This window comes from Saccopteryx leptura, chromosome 3 (genome assembly GCF_036850995.1).
Source record: "Saccopteryx leptura isolate mSacLep1 chromosome 3, mSacLep1_pri_phased_curated, whole genome shotgun sequence".
Taxonomy (NCBI): Eukaryota; Metazoa; Chordata; class Mammalia; order Chiroptera; family Emballonuridae; genus Saccopteryx; species Saccopteryx leptura.
Window position 1 is genome coordinate 178,473,839 of NC_089505.1, and position 19,600 is coordinate 178,493,438.

The 19,600-nt window shown below is 42.4% G+C and overlaps 1 protein-coding gene across 1 annotated transcript in view; it reads right to left on the minus strand.

Annotated features, from left to right (window-relative positions):
- SMIM13 (small integral membrane protein 13) overlaps positions 1–17,424 on the minus strand; it is a 48,628-nt gene extending 31,204 nt beyond the window's left edge. The window contains exon 1 of the mRNA XM_066376941.1: positions 16,846–17,424. Coding sequence (XP_066233038.1) covers positions 16,846–16,921 — 76 coding nt within the window. The 5' untranslated portion in view covers positions 16,922–17,424. The remainder of the gene's footprint in view (positions 1–16,845) is intronic.
- Positions 17,425–19,600: the final 2,176 nt, after the last annotated feature.

Sequence of the window (19,600 nt, forward strand, 5' to 3'; positions counted from 1 at the left end):
AGTGCGAGAACATGGATCTGTATCTTTTAGAACTCTGAAAGAGCTTAAACTTGCTTGTGTTCAGTATGGGCCTACTGCCCCTTTTTCACTTGGTTTATTAGATACTATTAGGGCAAAGGCTCTTGCCCCAAATGACTGGAAGGTGATTGCTTGTGCTTGGCTCTCTGGGGGTAATTATTTGCTGTGGAAGTTGGACTTTCATGAAGGGGCTGTTGAGGTAGGAGAAAAATCTCAGCATAGTCAACCTGAGCCGCCAGTTACAGCGAATATAGAATTTGAGAATGGATAGGAGACTCAGGTATTAGGAAACTTACAGCTTTTTCTGTCATGGGCTGATTTTCTTTATCTTTACCTGGAGGTTGAGGCGGGGGACCTGTGTTGGATTTGACTATAGGAAATATCCCAGCAGCTGCCGAGAGCAAATTTTCTCGGGGAGATTTTATTTAGTCACATCCTTCAGTCTCTGTCAGAAAATGCCCTGACTAATATCAGGCAGGCATCTTTCTAATCTGGATGTGCTCTGAAATCCCGGGTTTCTCTCTGGTTTGTCTGGTTCGTCTAATTCTTGTCTCTGTTTAATGTTGTCAAAATGTGTCTGTTTTTAAGGCCTGAATTGTTTGTTTTTGCATGCAAAGGTTGGAAATGCTGGCTCTAATATTTAGAAAAAATAAAATGTTTTTAGAACTTGTAAGGAGCACTCATTTAAATTTAAATAGAATAGAATGAAGATCCTTAAGACTTACTGATTTGGTTATTGCATTGTGAGGTGTGTTCAGAGTTAGGAGCCAAATAGCAACTTAAGTATTAGGAAACTCCTGCAAATCCTCTTTGTCATGTTCTTTTTACTTTAAATTTTTTGAATACTGGTGTACAGGGTCATTCAGCAGCAGAGAGACACTGGAACCCTGTAAGGAAAGCCTTCCCTGAAGTGCAACGGAGGGACCCGCTCACAGGAATCTGGCAAGGGCCAGACCCTGTTCTCTTATGGGGCCGAGGATATGTGTTTGTTTTTCCTAGGTCTGCTGAAGCTCCTCAATGGATCCCTGAATGACTGGTGAGACACCATGATTCTAGATGAGAGACTCACTTCACAAGAGCAATTGTATAAGGCTTATTTTACTATGCTCTCTTCCCTTTCTCAATTATTATTATCTAATTTTTTAATGTTTTAGATCATCTTATTTCCTTTCTGTTCCATTGCTTGAAAAGAGGGCGAAAGGGGGGCCTGTTTTGGGTGTTACTGAACAGAAATCTCATACGGCCATCTTGAGATTTTTCAAGAGAGATCTCTGTTTAGTATACATCCTTATTACGTTCCTATTAAGTTAGCCCTACTTAAGATCAAGCAGGCCATAGTTTAACCTCTAAAAACCCTGGGTTTCACTCTTGATTTGTGTGATTGTATGTGAAGTCTTTGTTTAATGTCTAAGTGTCTTTGTTTATAAGGCCTGAATTAAGTCCCTACATGAAAAGTAACAATGATAATAGTTTTGGAAGTGCCGGCTCTAGTATTGAAAACAAAATGGGGATAATTTCATTTCCCTATATAAATATAATTTTGTTTGGAACAAGTAAAGCACCCTCATTTTGGATCCAAAAGACTTGCTGGTTTGGCCAGGTTGCTCCAGGCTGCAAGTGAAAGGCTTGAAGCAGCATAGATTTACATAATAAAAGTATAAAGGTTTTTTTACTATAGGAGAATAATAAAGATCACACTGGGATTTTTCAGTTTTGATATGTACTCTTTAAGGTGCCTGTTAATTAATATTAAGGGGGTGTTTTGATAAGTGTGGGAATGTTGCTTGAAGGTGCATTTACTCTATTTTTGTTAAAAGTTAACAAAGTCAAGAATTTCTTGCAATCTTTGAAGTCAAAATATTGTAAAGTGTGTGTAACATTTGCTTGAAGATCAATTGTAAATAATATAAAAAGAAAGGGGGGGGGGTCATATCCTGGAGCCCCTGCAGGTCTACCCTGTCATGCTTTTAACTTCAAACAGTTTTTTTAAATGCTGATGTACAAGAGATGCCAAATTTTTTGTCCTGCAAACTACTACTCCTTTTTTATTTTTATTTTTTGATTCCAGCTAATAACAGTGTTTTGTCCTTTTCTGAATAGCTCCAGATATATAGGCAGATAGGGACTCTCAAGCCCCTCAGCGAGATCTTCTGAGCATGGCTTTTAAGGTACCAAGAGGCAGAAAAAGCCCAAAGGAGATCAGGTAAAATACTAGCTCTTGGTATATGCCCTCAAAGGCTCCAATGCTCCAACTGGAACTTCATCAGGGCCCTGCTTCAATAATGGAAAGGATGGTCATTTAAGCCAAAGCCTGCCAGGCTTACATGCTTTTGCTGTGAGGAAGAAGGGACACACTGGAAGGTAGGCTTCCCCCTCGTTCCTCTAAGGGAGGGTTCAGTCTCTTCCAACCCTGCTCCAGCCACCTGTGACCTAACCTTGCCCAGAATACTGGGATTTGCCACTGAAGGCTAAAAGGTGCCCAGGGCCATCTCTACGACACTATGGACAAGCCTGGGTTATTTCTTCCAAGTAGCCGGTAGACTGGTCTCATTTACACAAGGGCCATTTAACTATGTCTTGCCTGAATATTCGGGTTTTTTATTCTTCCCTCGAAGATCTCTGTTGTGGGTATTGATAGTCCTGTTTTCTGCTGCTTTGATTAATAGTCTTTCCTTTATTCCTCTTGCCTCAATGCCCCACTCATATTTTAGGCTGGAACCTACTCCTAATTCAGAGCTCCTTTTTTCCTTTTTTGCCAACTTACAAATTTACCTCTGCCACCCAGCTTAGTGTATCCCAAGGTTCTCCTCACCACCCCATGGCTCTAAAGCTCCAGTATAGGACCCCTGGGTTCATCTTTCCAGTTTAAAGAAAATGGAAGCTCCGTCTTCATGCGTGCTGCAGATGGCTTTTCCAGTCTACCTGAGTCATTGCCAGCTGGGAGCAGCGGTCATTGGGACTTTGACGCTAACTGCAGAGTGTGGAAGTGTGACAGCAATTCAAGTGCCATGTGGACTTTTCCTGGACTCCTGCTCCTGTGACAGTTTCTGTTGGACTGAACTGGGGTTGGGTTGCATTTGCAGAGATTTGGAATGGTGTTGGTGCCAACTTGGACTTGGTGAACACTTTAAGGACATTACTCTTTTATAGATTCTTGTTGTATTATTAGCTTAAAGAGTTTGCTTTTAAAGGCTTTAATCACTGTGATGTATTAGTATACTTGTTTTGGGTATCTGTTAGCATTGGCTATACTAATTTTGTGTTGTGTATTTTTTTCGTCTGCCTCCAAATTAGAAAATCAGATGAGTGCAAATCTCAGCACACAAATTAAAAAGAAAAGGGGGATATGTTGTGGACCTTTAATGGCAAAAAGCCATTATACAATAGATTCAAGGCTTGGCAGGGGGCTAAGTTCTCCCCCCTCCATCTCCATATTTGGCTTTGATGCTGAGTATTTGCACCCACTCCACTTGCTTCCTTGGGTTGCAGGAAGCAATATACATGCCCTTCCTCTGACTCTTTGTTTGTTTCAGATGTTTGTAAATTTCACTAATGTATCCTGTGTAAATTTCACTAACTATCCTGTTTTTGCCTTGGGAGAGTTCCTATCTTAGCCTTTGATGTGCAACTTTGTATCAGGCTCTTTGATTTGCATATGACTATATAATAAAGCGAACTGGGGCTATGAGGCACTGGGATACTGGCAGGCATGTTGAAGAGTCCTCCTGGTCCCATCGTTTTTGTTTTGACAAGTGTGTTTCCTTAATTCCCCACCGTTATTTGGAGCTGCGCTGGTCCGTGGCAACCGACCAAAGCAGACAAGTGCAGAGCAAAGTGGAGCAGACCAGAGCAGAACTGTCTTGCCAGTGAGGGACCTCACTCCATGGCTACCTCACAGCCATACTGCTTTATAATTGACATTTAACACTATTGAGCTGTTCCACAATAGCCATGCTATTCTCATAGCCCTGCTGAATCACAACTGAGCTGTTTCAATAAATAAAGTTTCCTTCTACACCATACCCCAGATTGGAAATGTCCGTTGGCATTGAATTGGCACTGAGGACCATCAGTGGCAATCCTTTCTTTCAAAACTGTACTGGAGGCCCTGGCCAGTTGGCTCAGCGGTAAAGCGTCGGCCTGGCATGTGGGGGACCCGGGTTCAATTCCCGGCCAGGGCACATAGGAGAAGCGCCCATTTGCTTCTCTACCCCCCCCCCTTCCTCTCTGTCTCTCTCTTCCCCTCCCGCAGCCAAGGCTCCACTGGAGCAAAGATGGCCCGGGCGCTGGGGATGGCTCCTTGGCCTCTGCCCCAGGCGCTAGAGTGGCTCTGGTCGCGGCAGAGCGACGCCCCGGAGGGGCAGAGCATCGCCCCCTGGTGGGCAGAACGTCGCCCCTGGTGGGCGTGCCGGGTGGGTCCCAGTCGGGCGTATGCGGGAGTCTGTCTGTCTCTCCCCATTTCCAGCTTCAGAAAAATACAAAAAAAAAAAAAAAAAAAAAACTGTACTGGAGGTACAATGTGGCAAAAAACTAAAAGACGCACAAAACGATATTCATTTACAGTTCACGGGAGCCTCTGGATAGAAAATTCTGTGGAATTTACAAAACTAACAGACCTCCCCCATCTTACTAGAACAGTGAAATTTGGCAAGGTTGCAGGATAAAAGGACAATATACAAGAAAATGAATGAATGATTGATGATCTGAATCAATTTAGCAGTTTTGCTGAATACATTGTAAATATACAAAAATTATGTGTCTATATATTAGCAGCAAACATTAAAAGAATACCACTTACAATAGCATCAAAGATATGAAACCTTTACATTTAAATTAGACAGAAATAATGCAAGAACTATATTGCATATCAAAATATGCAAAAATATTGCTAAGAGAAATTAAAGTCTTTAGAGAAATGAAGATATATGGTCATGGATCTCAACATTTAATTTTTTTTAATTTCATTTTAGAGAGAGGAGAGAGAGAGAGAGAGAGAAAGGGGAGAGGAACAGGAAGCATCAACTCCCATATGTGCTTTGACCTCAATGTTCCAGGTCGATGCTTTATCCACTGTGCCACCACAGGTCCGGCCTGGACCTCAACATTTAGATGTCAGTTCTCTCCAACCTGACCTATAGAGTCAATATATCAATTTTAACAAGCTCATTCTGAAGCTTAAAAGAAAATGCAAAGAATCTAAAATAGATCAAACATTTTGAAAAGATGCACAGATGGGGTAAGAATAGACATAAGTAGGTCAATGGAACATAAAAGTCCAGAAATAAACCTATTCATATTCACCAACTGCCTTTTCAATTAATGATGTTAAAAAAAAAAGAAAAAGATCAAAATCTAATCTTTAACTCAAGCCATACACAAACATTATTCAAAGCAGATCACAGATCTGTAGGTAAAACCTAAAACATAAATTTCCTAGAAAAGTCTTTGTGACTTTGGGGTAAGTAATTATTTCTTAGAAAGGATTCAAAAAACATTAAATACAAAAGAAAAAAATTGATAAATGGGACTTATTAAAATACAAAACATTTGCTTTTCTAAAGATACTTAAAAATACAAAGACATGATGCATATTAGAAGAAAATATTCACAAAACATGTATCTAATAAGACTGTACCCAAAATACATAATTGTTAAAACTTTGATAATAAAAAGACTATGCAATTTTTTAATGGGCAAAATATTTGAACAGACTGTTTAAATCATGGTTATTGGCAATGCAAAATATTTGGCAGTTTCTTACAGTTACCCAAGAGAAATGAAAACATATATCCACACTGAGACTTATAGTGTAATTGAATGTTAAGAATATCAATAATACTTTAACAGCCAAATGCTATAAACAATCCTAACATCCATCAATAAGTAAATGAATAAACTGTGTTATATCCATACAATGGAATATTACCCAACAATAAACAAAATCAATCACTGACAAACGCAACAGAGATGGGTTACAAAAGCTCTGTGCTAAGTGAAAGATGTCAAATACAAAAAAACGTGGTAGGACGCTATTTATAATAAATTCTAGAAAAGGCAAAATGGTTGTGGAAATAGTTCAGTTGTTGCCAGGGGCTTGAGAATTGACTACAAAAAAACATGAGAAAACTTTCTGGATTAATGAAAACATTCTGTATCCTGATTATGGTGGTGGCCACTACAGCATACATTTGCTAAAACTTATCAGATTGTGTACAAATTTCTATTCACACTATTCAGTGATCAACACATTTTATCTTGTTCTATCATTATTTTGAAATGTATATTATACTAAGTAAAACCATATTAAAGCTAAGGATAAACTTCTAAAACCTGCCTGACCAGGTGGTGGTGCAGTGGATGGAGCATCGGCCCAGAGAAGCTGGGGACCCAGGTTCAATGACTGAAGTCGCTGGCTTGAGTGCCGGTTCATCCAGCTAGAGTGCGGGATCACAGATATGACCCCATGGTCACTGGCTTGAGCAAAGGGTTACTGGCTCAGCTGAAGCCCTCCCTTCTCGTCAAAGCACATCTGAGAAAGCAATCAATAAGCAACTAAGGTGCTGCAACTATGATTTGTTGATGCTTCTCATCTCTCTCCCTTCCTGTCTCTCTCATTCTTGCTAAAAAATTAATTAATTTAAAAAAATCTAGTCGGCCTGGCGTGTGGGGGACCCGGGTTCGATTCCCGGCCAGGGCACATAGGAGAAGCGCCCATTTGCTTCTCCACCCCCCCCCCCTCCTTCCTCTCTGTCTCTCTCTTCCCCTCCTGCAGCCAAGGCTCCATTGGAGCAAAGATGGCCCGGGCGCTGGGGATGGCTCCTTGGCCTCTGCCCCAGGCGCTAGAGTGGCTCTGGTCGCGGCAGAGCGACGCCCTGGAGGGGCAGAGCATCGCCCCTGGTGGGCAAAGCGTTGCCCCTGGTGGGCGTGCCGGGTGGATCCCGGTCGGGCGCATGCGGGAGTCTGTCTGACTGTCTCTCCCCATTTCCAGCTTCAGAAAAATACAAAAACAAACAAACAAACAAAAAAATCTAAAACCAGATTTAATCTTTGAAAATTTATTTCCAAACATCATTAATTCATACTTACTCAACTGCACCAAAATATGAGATAGATAGGCAAAAATTCAGTTTATCCCCAATATTTCCAGATTCTATTACTTGCAAAGTCACAAAGCTCTGTAGGTGATGCATATTCATTCATTTATTCACTCATTCACATATTCATCGAGCACCTACCACATTCAAAACCATCCTTACTGCAACATTCTTGACGAATGATAATGACTGACAACCAAATGACAGACTTGCCATTTACTGAGATGGTGAAGGCCACAAGAAGAGCAAGATTAAGAATGTAGTTCTAGATACCCTAAATTTGAAATGCTCATTATTCTCATTGCTCAAGTTTTTCATAATCCAGTCTCCAGGCCCCCTCCCTCCTCAGAGATTAGAGGTGGCACACTGAAACTTCCTAGTCTCTAATGCTTTTTGATTTTTCAGTGATCAGCCCCTACCTAGAAACTATCCAGAGGCCCCACCCTGAGCCACCTCATTAGCATAAACTCAGGACCTCGTCTAAAAAGGTCCTCTATGAATAACAAAAGATGCTCCTCTTACTCAGGAAATTCCAAGGGCTCCAAGGGCTTAGGGACCTCTGTGTCAGAAACGAAGGACAAACACCAAGTATATATATTTTCTATTGGCCCATGGAGATGAATTCAGTGCTTGCTGATTGTTCTTGGAGCCATGGGCAAAGAAAAGCTTGTTTCTGTTTGAAAGGAAGGTGATAAAAAGAAATGAGTATGCACACCCAAGTTGATGAATTTTACATTAAAAGGGCAGAATACCCAATTAGTAGACCTTTTCTTACACTCCTGCAATTTACTGTTGGAAGTAATGACTAAACTGTATCCTCTTCCAGAACTTATGGCCAAAGGGGTAGAATCACATGTGAAAATGGCATGCAGAAGCCCAGAATTTACTAGTTACCTTGCATGAGTGTAAACTAAAAAGGGGCCACATGTTGAACCTGACAAACTCATGGGGGACCTGCAGAGTGGCCTTGAAAAGTCAGAGACCTAAAAGAACCACATAGGATGGTCTGAAATGAAAACTTTCTAACTAAAAGCAGTTCACGGTGGGTAGTCATCATCTCGGGCAGTATTTTTCTTTGACAAGGTCAATGTCTACCTTGATTGAGCCTATCCATTGTCTTTTTGCAGCTACAATAACATACTTAAAAAATACCTCTAAACTGCAAAAGCAACCTTTTCTATCCCTCTCAGGGTGCAGCCACCCACCAGAGCAGAAACCACAAATCTCATTGTTATTACTATCATGTTAATTGTTAACTATCCTATGCCTGCCTATGTAAGCATGTATTTATTCCATTTACATTTTAACCAATCCCAGAGATTTCTTTGCTTTCCTTTCTCCCACCCTCCCTAATCTATTTATAAATTGAAGAAACTGTCATTTTCCTAAGCATTTTCTCAATCTGTTGAGATTTTGTTTCCCAGGAATTGTCACAGGCTCAAATAACCTCATAAAAAATTATTACAGCTTTGGACTTTTCTTACTGTTGGGCAGATAAGTTATTTTTTGCTCACTCTGTTAAAGATGGCCACTGCTCTCACGTGGTGGTGCTCTTAAATGATAACTGCTAATTGGCCTTCTTGATTGGGAAGGGGCTTGGTTATGCTAATATGTATTGGGGGAGGGCTTTCACACCAAAAGGTTTTAAAAGAAGACACTAGGAGGCCATTTTGAGGAGAGTGACCACCTTCTTGTAGAGAAGAAGAACCCATGGTGTAGCAAGGCAGGGAGGCCACATGGAGGAGTGTAAAGCCAGTAGCCACCGCCACCATCACAACCGCCTGGCCAATGCAGGTTCGCATTTGATTCAGACAGGCGGTAATGAAACAAGAGCCAAGAACTGGTGTGCCATCATCTTTAATCCTAGCTCGCACCCTGTGGGCGAGAAAATACACACAACAGAGGGAAAACACTTTCCTTTTTATTTTGGGCTCCCAAAGCCAGACTCATCTGAGTATTCCTAGAATCAAAGACCCCACCAGACTTATTCATCTCTGTCCCCCATCTCCTCTCTCTGCACAAACTGGCTTCTCCTTTAGCACTCCACCATCTTGGCTGCCTCTCCTCTGCAATGCTAATTTCAGGAACTGACAGAGAAAGAGAGAGAAAGAGAGCCCCTGGTCTCCCTTATTTTATAGTGTAGAAATTAGAGCTTTTTTTTTTTTTTTTTTTTTGCATTTTTCCGAAGCTGAAAATGGGGAGGCAGTCAGACAGACTCTGACCGGGATCCACCTGGCATGCCCACCAGGGTGCGATGCTCTGCCCATCCGGGGTGTTGCTCTGTTGCATCCAGAACCATCCTAGCGCCTGAGGCAGAGGCCACAGAGCCATCCTCAGCGCCCGGGCAAACTTTGCTCCAATGGAGCCTTGGCTGCGGGAGGGGAAGAGAGAGAGACAGAGAGGAAGGAGAGGGGGGGGAGGGGTGGAGAAGCAGATGGGCGCTTCTCCTGTGTGCCCTGGCCGGGAATCGAACCTGGGACTCCTGCACGCCAGGCCGATGCTCTACCACTGAGCCAACCGGCCAGGGCCGAAATTAAGAGCTTTTAAGCCAGAATACAAATAAAGAAGTCTCTGATAAAAAGCCACTTATCTGAGGCATAAATGGGATTCCTCATAAGAGTGTACCACACCACATCATGAGTGTGGGGAAAAGCTTAGTTTTAAGAATATCTTAGTATTAGAAGGATGTAGAAGAGATCTTAGTATTAAAAGGGTGGGGGGAAAGGGGGAGGGGGAGGGGAAGGGGTACAAAGAAAACTGGATAGAGGGTGACGGAGGACCATCTCTCTTTGGGTGATGGGTATGCAACAAAACTAAATGACAAGATAACCTGGAAATGTTTTCTTTGAATATATGTACCCTGATTTATTGATGTCACCCCATTAAAATAAAAATTTATTTATAATAAAAAAATAAAATAAAATAAAAGGGTAGGAAAGGCTTAGTCTTAAAACTAAGCCTTAGGCTATAATGACTTTGCCAGCTCACAGCCTGTCTCCCATATCCCATGCAAACTATAAGCGAGCAAACATATACATCATATTTACAAACTTATTTGACCTACAAGAAGGCAGTCAAAATGGCAGAATGGTGAAGAAAAAACCAGTTTGTGAAGGAGAAGATGGGAAACAGGTAAATAAGACTGATGAGGTGGAAGCCTTCGATTCTAGGAAAACTTGGTTGAGTCAGTGGCTTTGGGAGCCCTGAATGGAAAGGGAAGTGTTTTCCCACTGTGTGTATTTCTCACCCGCAGGATGCAAGCTAGGATTAAAGCTAATGGCCCACCAGTTCTTGACTCTGTTGTTTCATTACCATTTGTCCAAATCAAATGAGAACCTGCACGGGCCAGGTGGCTGTGATGGTGGCCATGGCTACTGGATTTACACTTACATTGTCACGGGTGTCTTCCCTAATGGAGTATACAGGCCTTCAAAATCAGGGCTTATACTTTATTAAATTATGGACATTGTTTGGCAGATAAAATATATTATGCTCACTTTGTTAAAGATGGCGCTGCCCACAGGGAAGCTGTCGCCCAGGTGATATTAATGTGTGTTGGGGGCAGGCTGTGGGCAGGCAGGATCCTTGTAGCCTAGGGCTTGGTTTTAGGACTAAGCCTTTCCCACCCTTTTTGATGTGGGGTGGTACAATCCAATCATGCCTCAGAGAAGTGACTGTGTTAGAGACTTCCCTATTTTGTATATTGGATTAAAGGTTTTGAATTTACACTACAAAATGGGGGCAGAATGAGAGCTTCCTCTCTTGGTTCCTGAGATTAACATTAGAACAGAGAGAAGAGAGAGCAGAGAGCAGAGAAAGGCCACGTGGAGGAGGCCAGAGAAGCAGCCAAGATGGTGGAGTGCTGAGTAAGAAGTCAGTTTGTGCAGAGTTTGTGCAGGGAGAAGGAAGGAGATGGGGAACAGAGGTGAATAAGTCTGGTGAGCTAGGAACCTTTGCTTCTAGGAAACTCGGATAAGTCAGTAGCTTTGTGAGCACTGAATGTGAGTGGGTTTTGGAGCCCAGTGTGTGTTTTTACTTGCCCGTCGGGTGCAAGCTAGGATTAAAGATGATGACCCACCAGTTTTTGGTTCCATTGTTTCTTTATCGACTGTCCGAATCCAATGCGAACCTGCGTGGGCCAGAATGCTGTGATAGTGGCCGTGGCTACTGGCTTTACAGACACCCTTGACCACCACCACAGCACCTAAACATAAAGAGTCCATTTAGTATTCTACTGAATAGAAGGGTTATCCATCTTGACACAACGCTGGTTTGTACCACATGTAAGACCTCAATAATTTATATTGAGGAATCTTTCTTCACTCCTGAAAATATAGGAAGGTCTATCACACACCAAGCACTACTCTAGTGAACAAGCAAAAACAAGTTCCCTGCCTTCATGGAGTTTACGCTCTAAGGAAACAGACATGTGAAATAGCTGATTTCAAAGAGTGCTGCTACGTGCTCTGAAAACACAGTGAAATGATATTCTGAGAGAGTGACAGATGGACTACTGTTGGTCAAATGGGTTTGTAAATATGATATATATGTTTGCTCACTTGTGACTTGTATTGGGTGTGGGGGACAGGCTGTAAGCAGGCCAGGTCGTTGTAGCCTGAGGTTTGGTTTTGGGACTAAGCTTTTCCCCACACCCTTGACTGATTGTATGATCTGGGTGGTGCACTCTCATGAGGAATCCAATTATGCCTTGGATAAGTGACTTTGTATCGGGGACTTCCTTGTTTGTATATTGGATTAAGGGATTTTGGTTTTCTACACTATAAAGTGGGACAGACCAGGAGCTTGGACACACAGTTCCTGCTATCACAATTGCAGGGGCTTCCCTGATCCCTGGCCCTTCATGGGAAGAGCTGGTTTTCTGCTTTTCCCTTGTCTTCTTTTGTGGTTTGCCTGTCTTGGTGAGACACCAATAAATAGGATGGCCCCCCATCCTCTGACTCCGCCATTTCTTTATCGTCTGCCCGAATCCAATGGGAACCTGCATGTGAATGGCCACGATGGCGGCTCCTGGCCTTACAACTACCTACATCAAGGTAAGATACCAAAAAGCTGCAAAATTAATATTGATATTACAGGACAGGGATCCCCAAACTACGGCCCGCAGCACTTCCGGAAGGGGCACCTCTTTCATAGGTGGTCAGTGAGAGGAGCATAGTTCCCATTGAAATACTGGTCAGTTTGTTGATTTAAATTTACTTGTTCTTTATTTTAAATATTGTATTTGTTCCCGTTTCGTTTTTTTACTTTAAAATAAGATGTATGCAGTGTGCATAGGGATTTGTTCATAGTTTTATTTATAGTCCGGCCCTCCAACGGTCTGAGGGACAGTGAACTGGCCCCCTGTGTAGAAAGTTTAGGGACCCCTGTTCTAGGAGGAAAAGGTCAGGCTTTCCTGTCCTTTCTTTGGAAAATGGAGGAAAAAGAATATATAAATCTCCTGACTTACAAGGACAACTAGGGTCATTTGGTTTTAAATTCTCTGAAAGGATTAAGGTTAACTGAGAAACTTCTTCTCTTCAATAGGAGGCAAAATTTACATACCACCTTGCACTGATTATAGTTCCTTCCTTTCTGGAATCCTTGAGAGTAAAATACCTCTAGGCTAGTGAAGGAAGAGGAACCCTGAAAGATTTATAAATGTCTTTGATTGTGTTACCTTAAGAGTCTTAATGTTTCTGTGCATCCCCTAGACCAGGGGTCCCCAAACTACGGCCCGCGGGCCACATGCGGCCCCCTGAGACCATTTATCCGCCCCCGCTGCACTTCCAGAAGGGGCACCTCTTTCATTGGTGGTCAATGAAAGGAGCACATTGACCATCTCATTAGCCAAAAGCGGGCCCATAGTTCCCATTGAAATACTGGTCAGTTTCTTGATTTAAATTTACTTGTTTTTTATTTTAAATATTGTATTTGTTCCCATTTTGTTTTTTTACTTTAATATAAGATATGTGCAGTGTGCATAGGAATTTGTTCATAGTTTTTTTTATAGTCCGGCCCTCCAACGGTCTGAGGGACAGTGAACTGGCCCCCTGTGTAAAAAGTTTGGGGACCCCTGCCCTAGACAAATGTTATAATATTGTTAATGACTGTGCCATAATGTCATGCTCTCCCCCGCCCGCTGTGATTAAGGGTATATAAGCAGCCCCTGAACTATTTTTGGGGCTGCACGATTTGGGCCTGATGGCCGGTGTCAGCCATATGGGGCCAGCATATTAAAATTTCCTCGTTTAATAAAACTCTTCAAAATTTATCTGGACTGGGTGTCTCTACGTGGACTCAATGAAGTGATGTACGGTGCCTTTCAGAATCTGCGGTGCAGTACTTTACAACACATGGTCAGCTAATGTGAAAACCTGAATGAACAGAGGAACCAACCATGCAAAGAGCGGATGTAAGACTGAGGAAAGTTCTAGGTGGGCCTGTTGGGGGAATGCTGAGAGTAGAGGGAAGGAGAATGGAAAGATGTGTGTAGAAGGCTATATCACACAGTTCCTTGCAGGCCACAGTACAAAATTTGGATTTTATTTAGAGAGAAATGGGAAACCACTGGAGAACAGGTTTTAAGCCAGGAGTTGCCTGATAGTAAGAAGCTAAGAAAATTCCTTGGCAAGTTGAATAGGGAAACTAAGACTGTTAATGGGCCAAGAAGTTTACCTCTATTGGGCAAATGAGTTTGTAAAATTTGTATTTTTTGAGTTTGCTTGTCTTTAGTGTTAAAAAATGGTACTGGGCAGCGCCATGTATGTGGTCTGTGAAATTGCAAATTACCTTCCTGCTTGGGAAGAGACATTGTTTTGCTCATGTTTCCTGGAGGTTTTTCACACCAGAAAGTTTTTAAAAGAGAGGGAAGCCATGTTTTGCAGAGTGAGAACACAGAGAATGAAGGTGTGCAGATGGGGATCCAGAGGTACGGAGCTTTGTGAGCCCTACTGAGGTTTTGGGAGCCTTTGATTCTAGGAAAAACCAGAGAAGATTCTCCTGGTTGTGGAACCGGAAAATATGACAGGAGACCTGACTGAAAGGGAAGTGTTTTTTCCCTGTGTGTTTCTTCTCTGGCTGGTGTGAGACTTGAATAAAAGTATGGCCCACCATTTTTTGGCTCCAGTTTCTTTACCGTCTGCCCAAATCTAGTGTGAATGCATATGCATGGCCATGACAGCAGTGGCTCCTGGCCATACACCTCCATCTAGTAAATCATAAAATCCTATCTTCCAAAACCTAGGACACTTGATACAGGAGTAAATCGTTCACACTTCTCCTCCCAAAACCAGAGGGTAAATAGCTTAAATCACTATACTCAGGAAGATAGATAGCAGAAATCCAATTAGTGTCATTTGACAACCACACCCAAGAAAAAGTGAAGGGAATAAATCTGGCTTTGGCATATTAGCATAGTGCTGATGAATATTCTAATATGATCTTCCCCTAAAACCTCCTCTAAACCCCCAGACTTTAAAACCCTCAAGACAAAGAACCCAGAACATGCTCTCTGTCTTGGGAGTATACCCACACCTTTCCCTTCCCCATTCTTCCCCCACAGGCTTAATAAAAAAATTTACAATCAATTCACTGTGTAAAAGAGCTCAGTCAGAGTTCTAAAATAAGCTGGCTATGATTTCCATGGGGCAGACCTGTGTCATACATTTCTAACCCTCAATGTCAACTGTATTTGGAGATAGGAACTTTAAAGGGTTAATTAAGGTTAAATGAATTCATAATGGTGGGGCCCTAATCCAATACAACGGGGTGTCTTTATTAGAAAAGATTAGGCTTGGGGTACTGAACACATAATATAATATATAGATGATGTATTATACAGTTATACACTAAAACCTATATAATTTTATTAACCAGTGCCACCCCAACAAAATTCAATTAAAAAAAGATTAAGACACAGACACACAGAATAAAGACCATATGAAGACGCAGGGAGAAGGCAGCCATCTATAAACCAAAGAGAGAACCTCAGAAGAAATCAACCCTGCTGACACCTTAATCTCAGATTTCTGGCCTCCAGAACAGTGAGAAAATAAATTTCTGTTGTTTCATGTCTGTGGTATTTTGTTATGGCAGCCCTAGCAAACAAATACAGCACCCTAGTTTCTTTCTCAAGTCTGGTCAGATCCTTCCCTCTTTTTCCAAGTCCTAGGCCCATCCTAGTCAAAACATGAAGCTACCTATCCCCCATCATTAGCTCTCTCAACAAAAAAGTTCTTGGACTATTTCTCTATAATGTTAGTTCTCGACCATTCCAATCAAAATCAGGTGTTCTTTTACTTACTACACCACACCTCTCATTCTATATTTTCTGAAACCAAAGACAGGGCATTTTAGAAAGAATGATTTAAATCAAAGTCAAACTGCTACCGAGTGAGTGCAAGTCTTATATTTGTAGTAATTAGGAACTTGAATGTCCCAAAGGCAGGTCTGGCAAATATTCTATCAAAGGTGTCACATGTCACACAGTCTACATGTCATATTGTCACCTCCAGGTAACTTGCATCTTCAAATTAAAAAAGAAAGCATATGTGTTCCTTCAGCCTCATATCCAAACAAAATCACAAAAGATCTGGTTTTCCTCACTTCAAGAATCCTAAACACCTACCATTAGCCCCAAATCCTAACATCAAAAGTAGGAAATTGAGAGTCTTTTGAATTGTTTTATCATTGGAAAGGAAAGGTTGTAAATTAGAAGCTTTACTCTGATACCTTAGTAAAGCAAGAAAATAACATATAAACAAGGATGTAAATACAAATACATATATATGCATATGCACAAATATACACCTATCTTCTCCAAACAAAACCCTGATAGTGAGCAGTTAGTATGTTAATCATGTAATGAATACACCCTATAATATTTATTTTGAGTTTTGAGCAATTATTGCATTAACCTGAACCCATACTTCAATACTACAGTTATGAAAAAATAAACTCACTGACATCTGGTTCAAAATATTTCCCAAATTTTCAGTTGCTCAGCCACTCTCACTTGTAGTTATCAATTACTGTATAGAAAGAAATCGAAAAGATCTAAAATTGTACTAATATTACCTTGAGAAGAAAGTTTTATGTCCTTTGATTCTAAGAAGGAAAAAACCCACAGCAAACAAAGTAGCACCATTATTAACAGAACTAAGAGTTGTGTTACCTGACCCTGGAAGTTTAATATAGCTAGTGTTTCTAAATTCTGCCTAGTCTCAACATTTCTGCTTGGAATTTAGTTTAAGCCTGAACTCCAAGTAAACAAACTATTTCACATGTGCTTCAAACCCAACTCCGAACCTATTCCTGGTTATATGAAGGCAGTAAAACCTCTCTTTATCTTTAGGGTCAGAAACTGGAAAAAAAGAAAAAGGAGTAACCAATCAGTTCACCTTCGAATACAGGTCAAGGTTAAAATCTGGGCAGACTGTGGTAAGAACGGCAATAAAAAGCAGACGCTGCGGGTGAAGCAATATCTGGTTTAACCCCGAGTGAAGATACCCAGACCTGGATTCTGCTTTCCCTCTCCAGGATGCCAGAGGGCCTGTCATGTGTCAGGGGTACATCTCTGAGCTCACTGAGGTAAGTGGACAAGAGACGATTTCGAAATACTTCTGTATCCATGCCTTAATTTTTCAACCGGACAGAACAAGCAAGTCAGCAACACGAGGAGAGCTGGCGTGTGTACCGCAGCGTGCAGCTGCCCCACGGCGGATGCCCCACTCACCGCACACCATCAGCAGCAGGACGATCAGTAGCGTGGCCACAAACACCAGCAGGGTCAGCCCGACGTTGTGCCACATCTTGGGAGGTGGGGGACAGCCGGCTTAGAGCCACGGGGCGGTGGGCGGGGGCGGGCCGGCGGGCGGGTCCCAGGCTTCAGCGGCGGGCACCAGGCGCAGCGCGGCACCGGGACGGCATGGGAGGCGGGCGCCCCTCGGCAGCACCCTCAGGGGGCGGGGCGGCGCGCGGCCGGCCCCACCGACCCTTCTTCTCGCCCGGGCTAGCGGAGCGCGGGCGCAGGCGTGCCGCGGGGCGCCCCTACACCCTCATCGCTCCCGGTACCCAGGGACGCGGCGCCCGGAGACACCAGCGGCGACCGGATGCGCTTTCATGGCGGACACCACGCGCCTTAAGATAGGCGACGAGACAGGCACAGTGACTCGGGGCGATCACACGGCTCTCCTCGCCGCGCGCCCGAGACTTCCCTCGGGCCTCAAGCACAACCGATAACGTCTCCAGGCAGCCCGTACAGCTGCTTCTCAGCCTTAGGCCCCCTCCCGCTGCTACAGTTTATCACCGAGAGTCCCCACCCCTTACCGCCTCCGCGGCGCGGGGCGGCTGGGACATGAAGTCCAGAGCCGCATAAAATTTTGAGAAGGCTGACCCATAGGGACTACAACTCCCAGAATGCACCTCCGACTCAACTGCTTTGTTTCTCCCTCCCTCTTTTCCCCCAGCCTTTGGTTTTTCTCAAGTCATTACCTCTGTCTGCCGACTGCGGGTTTTGTGTTCTCAGAACCCGTGCAGTTGGCTGTGCCAAAGCGCCAGAGTGATTTCAACCATTACTCCACATACAAAGCTGTTTTGTTTCAAACCATGATCCACGAAGCACGAAGAGGAAAGAAGGGTGGCAGCTGCCTGAAAAACTGGTTGCAAGTGAACCTAGCCCTATAGCTGGGGGCGAAGGTTGTATAATGGGGACTTTTGAGGAAGTACCTACATCCCTGCCAAAGAAACCGGCCAGAGGCATGGAATCTCCCTTTCCTCCCTGTAACAGTTGTTGTTCAATGTTTTCATAAGTAATGTATTTTAGAAATGGTCCGCGGAGGACTTAAGGACATCTGCTTTGTCCTTAACTCACCTCAGTTGTCAAGTTAATCCATGAGGCTTCTTTGAGACCAAGGGACAAATGACCCACAGCTGAAGATTTTGCTGCACTGGCTTGAACAAACCATTCTGAAATAGAACACTTTAATAATCTCCAGTACTCTATCTCTACCTGAAATTAAAAGTCCTAGTTCTGCTAGATTACATCATTCATTAAAGAGGGGGCCCCCCAATAAAGGAGAGACTAAATGTGTTGCCCACTTTTAGAAGAAACAGATACAGCCTTCATGTTTTCCTATACCTTTCTTTCTGAAGTACCTTTCCATTCTACAAATTCCTTTACCCTGTCCTCTCTCCAAAAACAAGCAGAGAAAATCTATGCAGCAATTCCTTGATTTAATAAATATATCCTGACCATACTCAGCAGCCTTAAGCAACAGTATCATGAACAAATATGTACTATATATGAAAATATTAAGAGATAATGTCTGTGCAGAAGATTTAATACAGGGTTCCTATGAAGAGACAATGACCCCAGTGCAGTGAAGATGTATTTATAATCCTGGCTGGGTAGCTCAGTTGGTTAGAGCATAGTCCTAAAACTCCAATGTTTTGGGTTCGGGCCCCAGTCAGGGCACATACAAGAATCAACCAATGTCAGTTCCCAGTCAGAACACATACAAGAATCAACCAATGAATGCATAAATGGATGGAACAACAAATAGATCTTTCTCTTTTTCTCTCTCTCCCTCTCCCTTTCCTTTCTCTCTCTCTCTAGTTGATTAATTTTTTTAAAAATTTAAATATGTATTTATAAAAAAAAAACTGATTTTTTTCATATATGGTTCAATTCTATTGTATAAATAAAACACATTTTATTAAAATTTAATTGAAGAGTTGAAAATAACACAGAAGAACTTGAAGAATTTATTTTAAAGGCTTTTATCTCTCTTTCCTTCACCTATGTTGAATAACCTAATAGATGCCAAGCAGTGTTGTAAATGCAGTTGTCAATAAGACAAGCAAAGATGTTTATGCTCAAGATACTTATTATAGCCTGAACTGTGGTGGTGTAGTGGATAAATTATTGACCTGGAATGCTGAGGTCACTGGTTCAAAATCCAGGGTTTGCCAAGTCAAGAAACATACAAGAAGCTACTACAAATTGGTGCTTTCTGCTCCTCCTCACTGTTTCTTCCTCTCTCCTCTCTCTCTCTTCTTTCTAAAATCAATCAATAAATTTAAAAAAAAAATCTTGTTTTTTTTAAAAAAAAAGCTATTTATTATACCTGGAAGATAGGCAATAGGAAAATCTCAGGAACTGCTAATTCCTAAATTGAAAACAAGCAAGACAATGTGATAAAGATAGGAGTGTTATTTTCAATTAGAGGTTCAGGGAAGGGCCATCTGAAAAAGTGACATTTATTCTGAGACCTGAATGACAAGAAGGACAGCCATGGAAAGACCTAAGAGGAAGAGTATACCAGGTGATGGGAGCAGCTAGTGCAAAAGCCACAAGAAGCAAACAAACTTAGTCAATCCTCTAAGCCAGGGGCCCCCAAACTTTTTACACAGGGGGCCAGTTCACTGTCCCTCAGACCGTTGGAGGGCCGGACTATAAATAAAACTATGAACAAATCCCTATGCACACT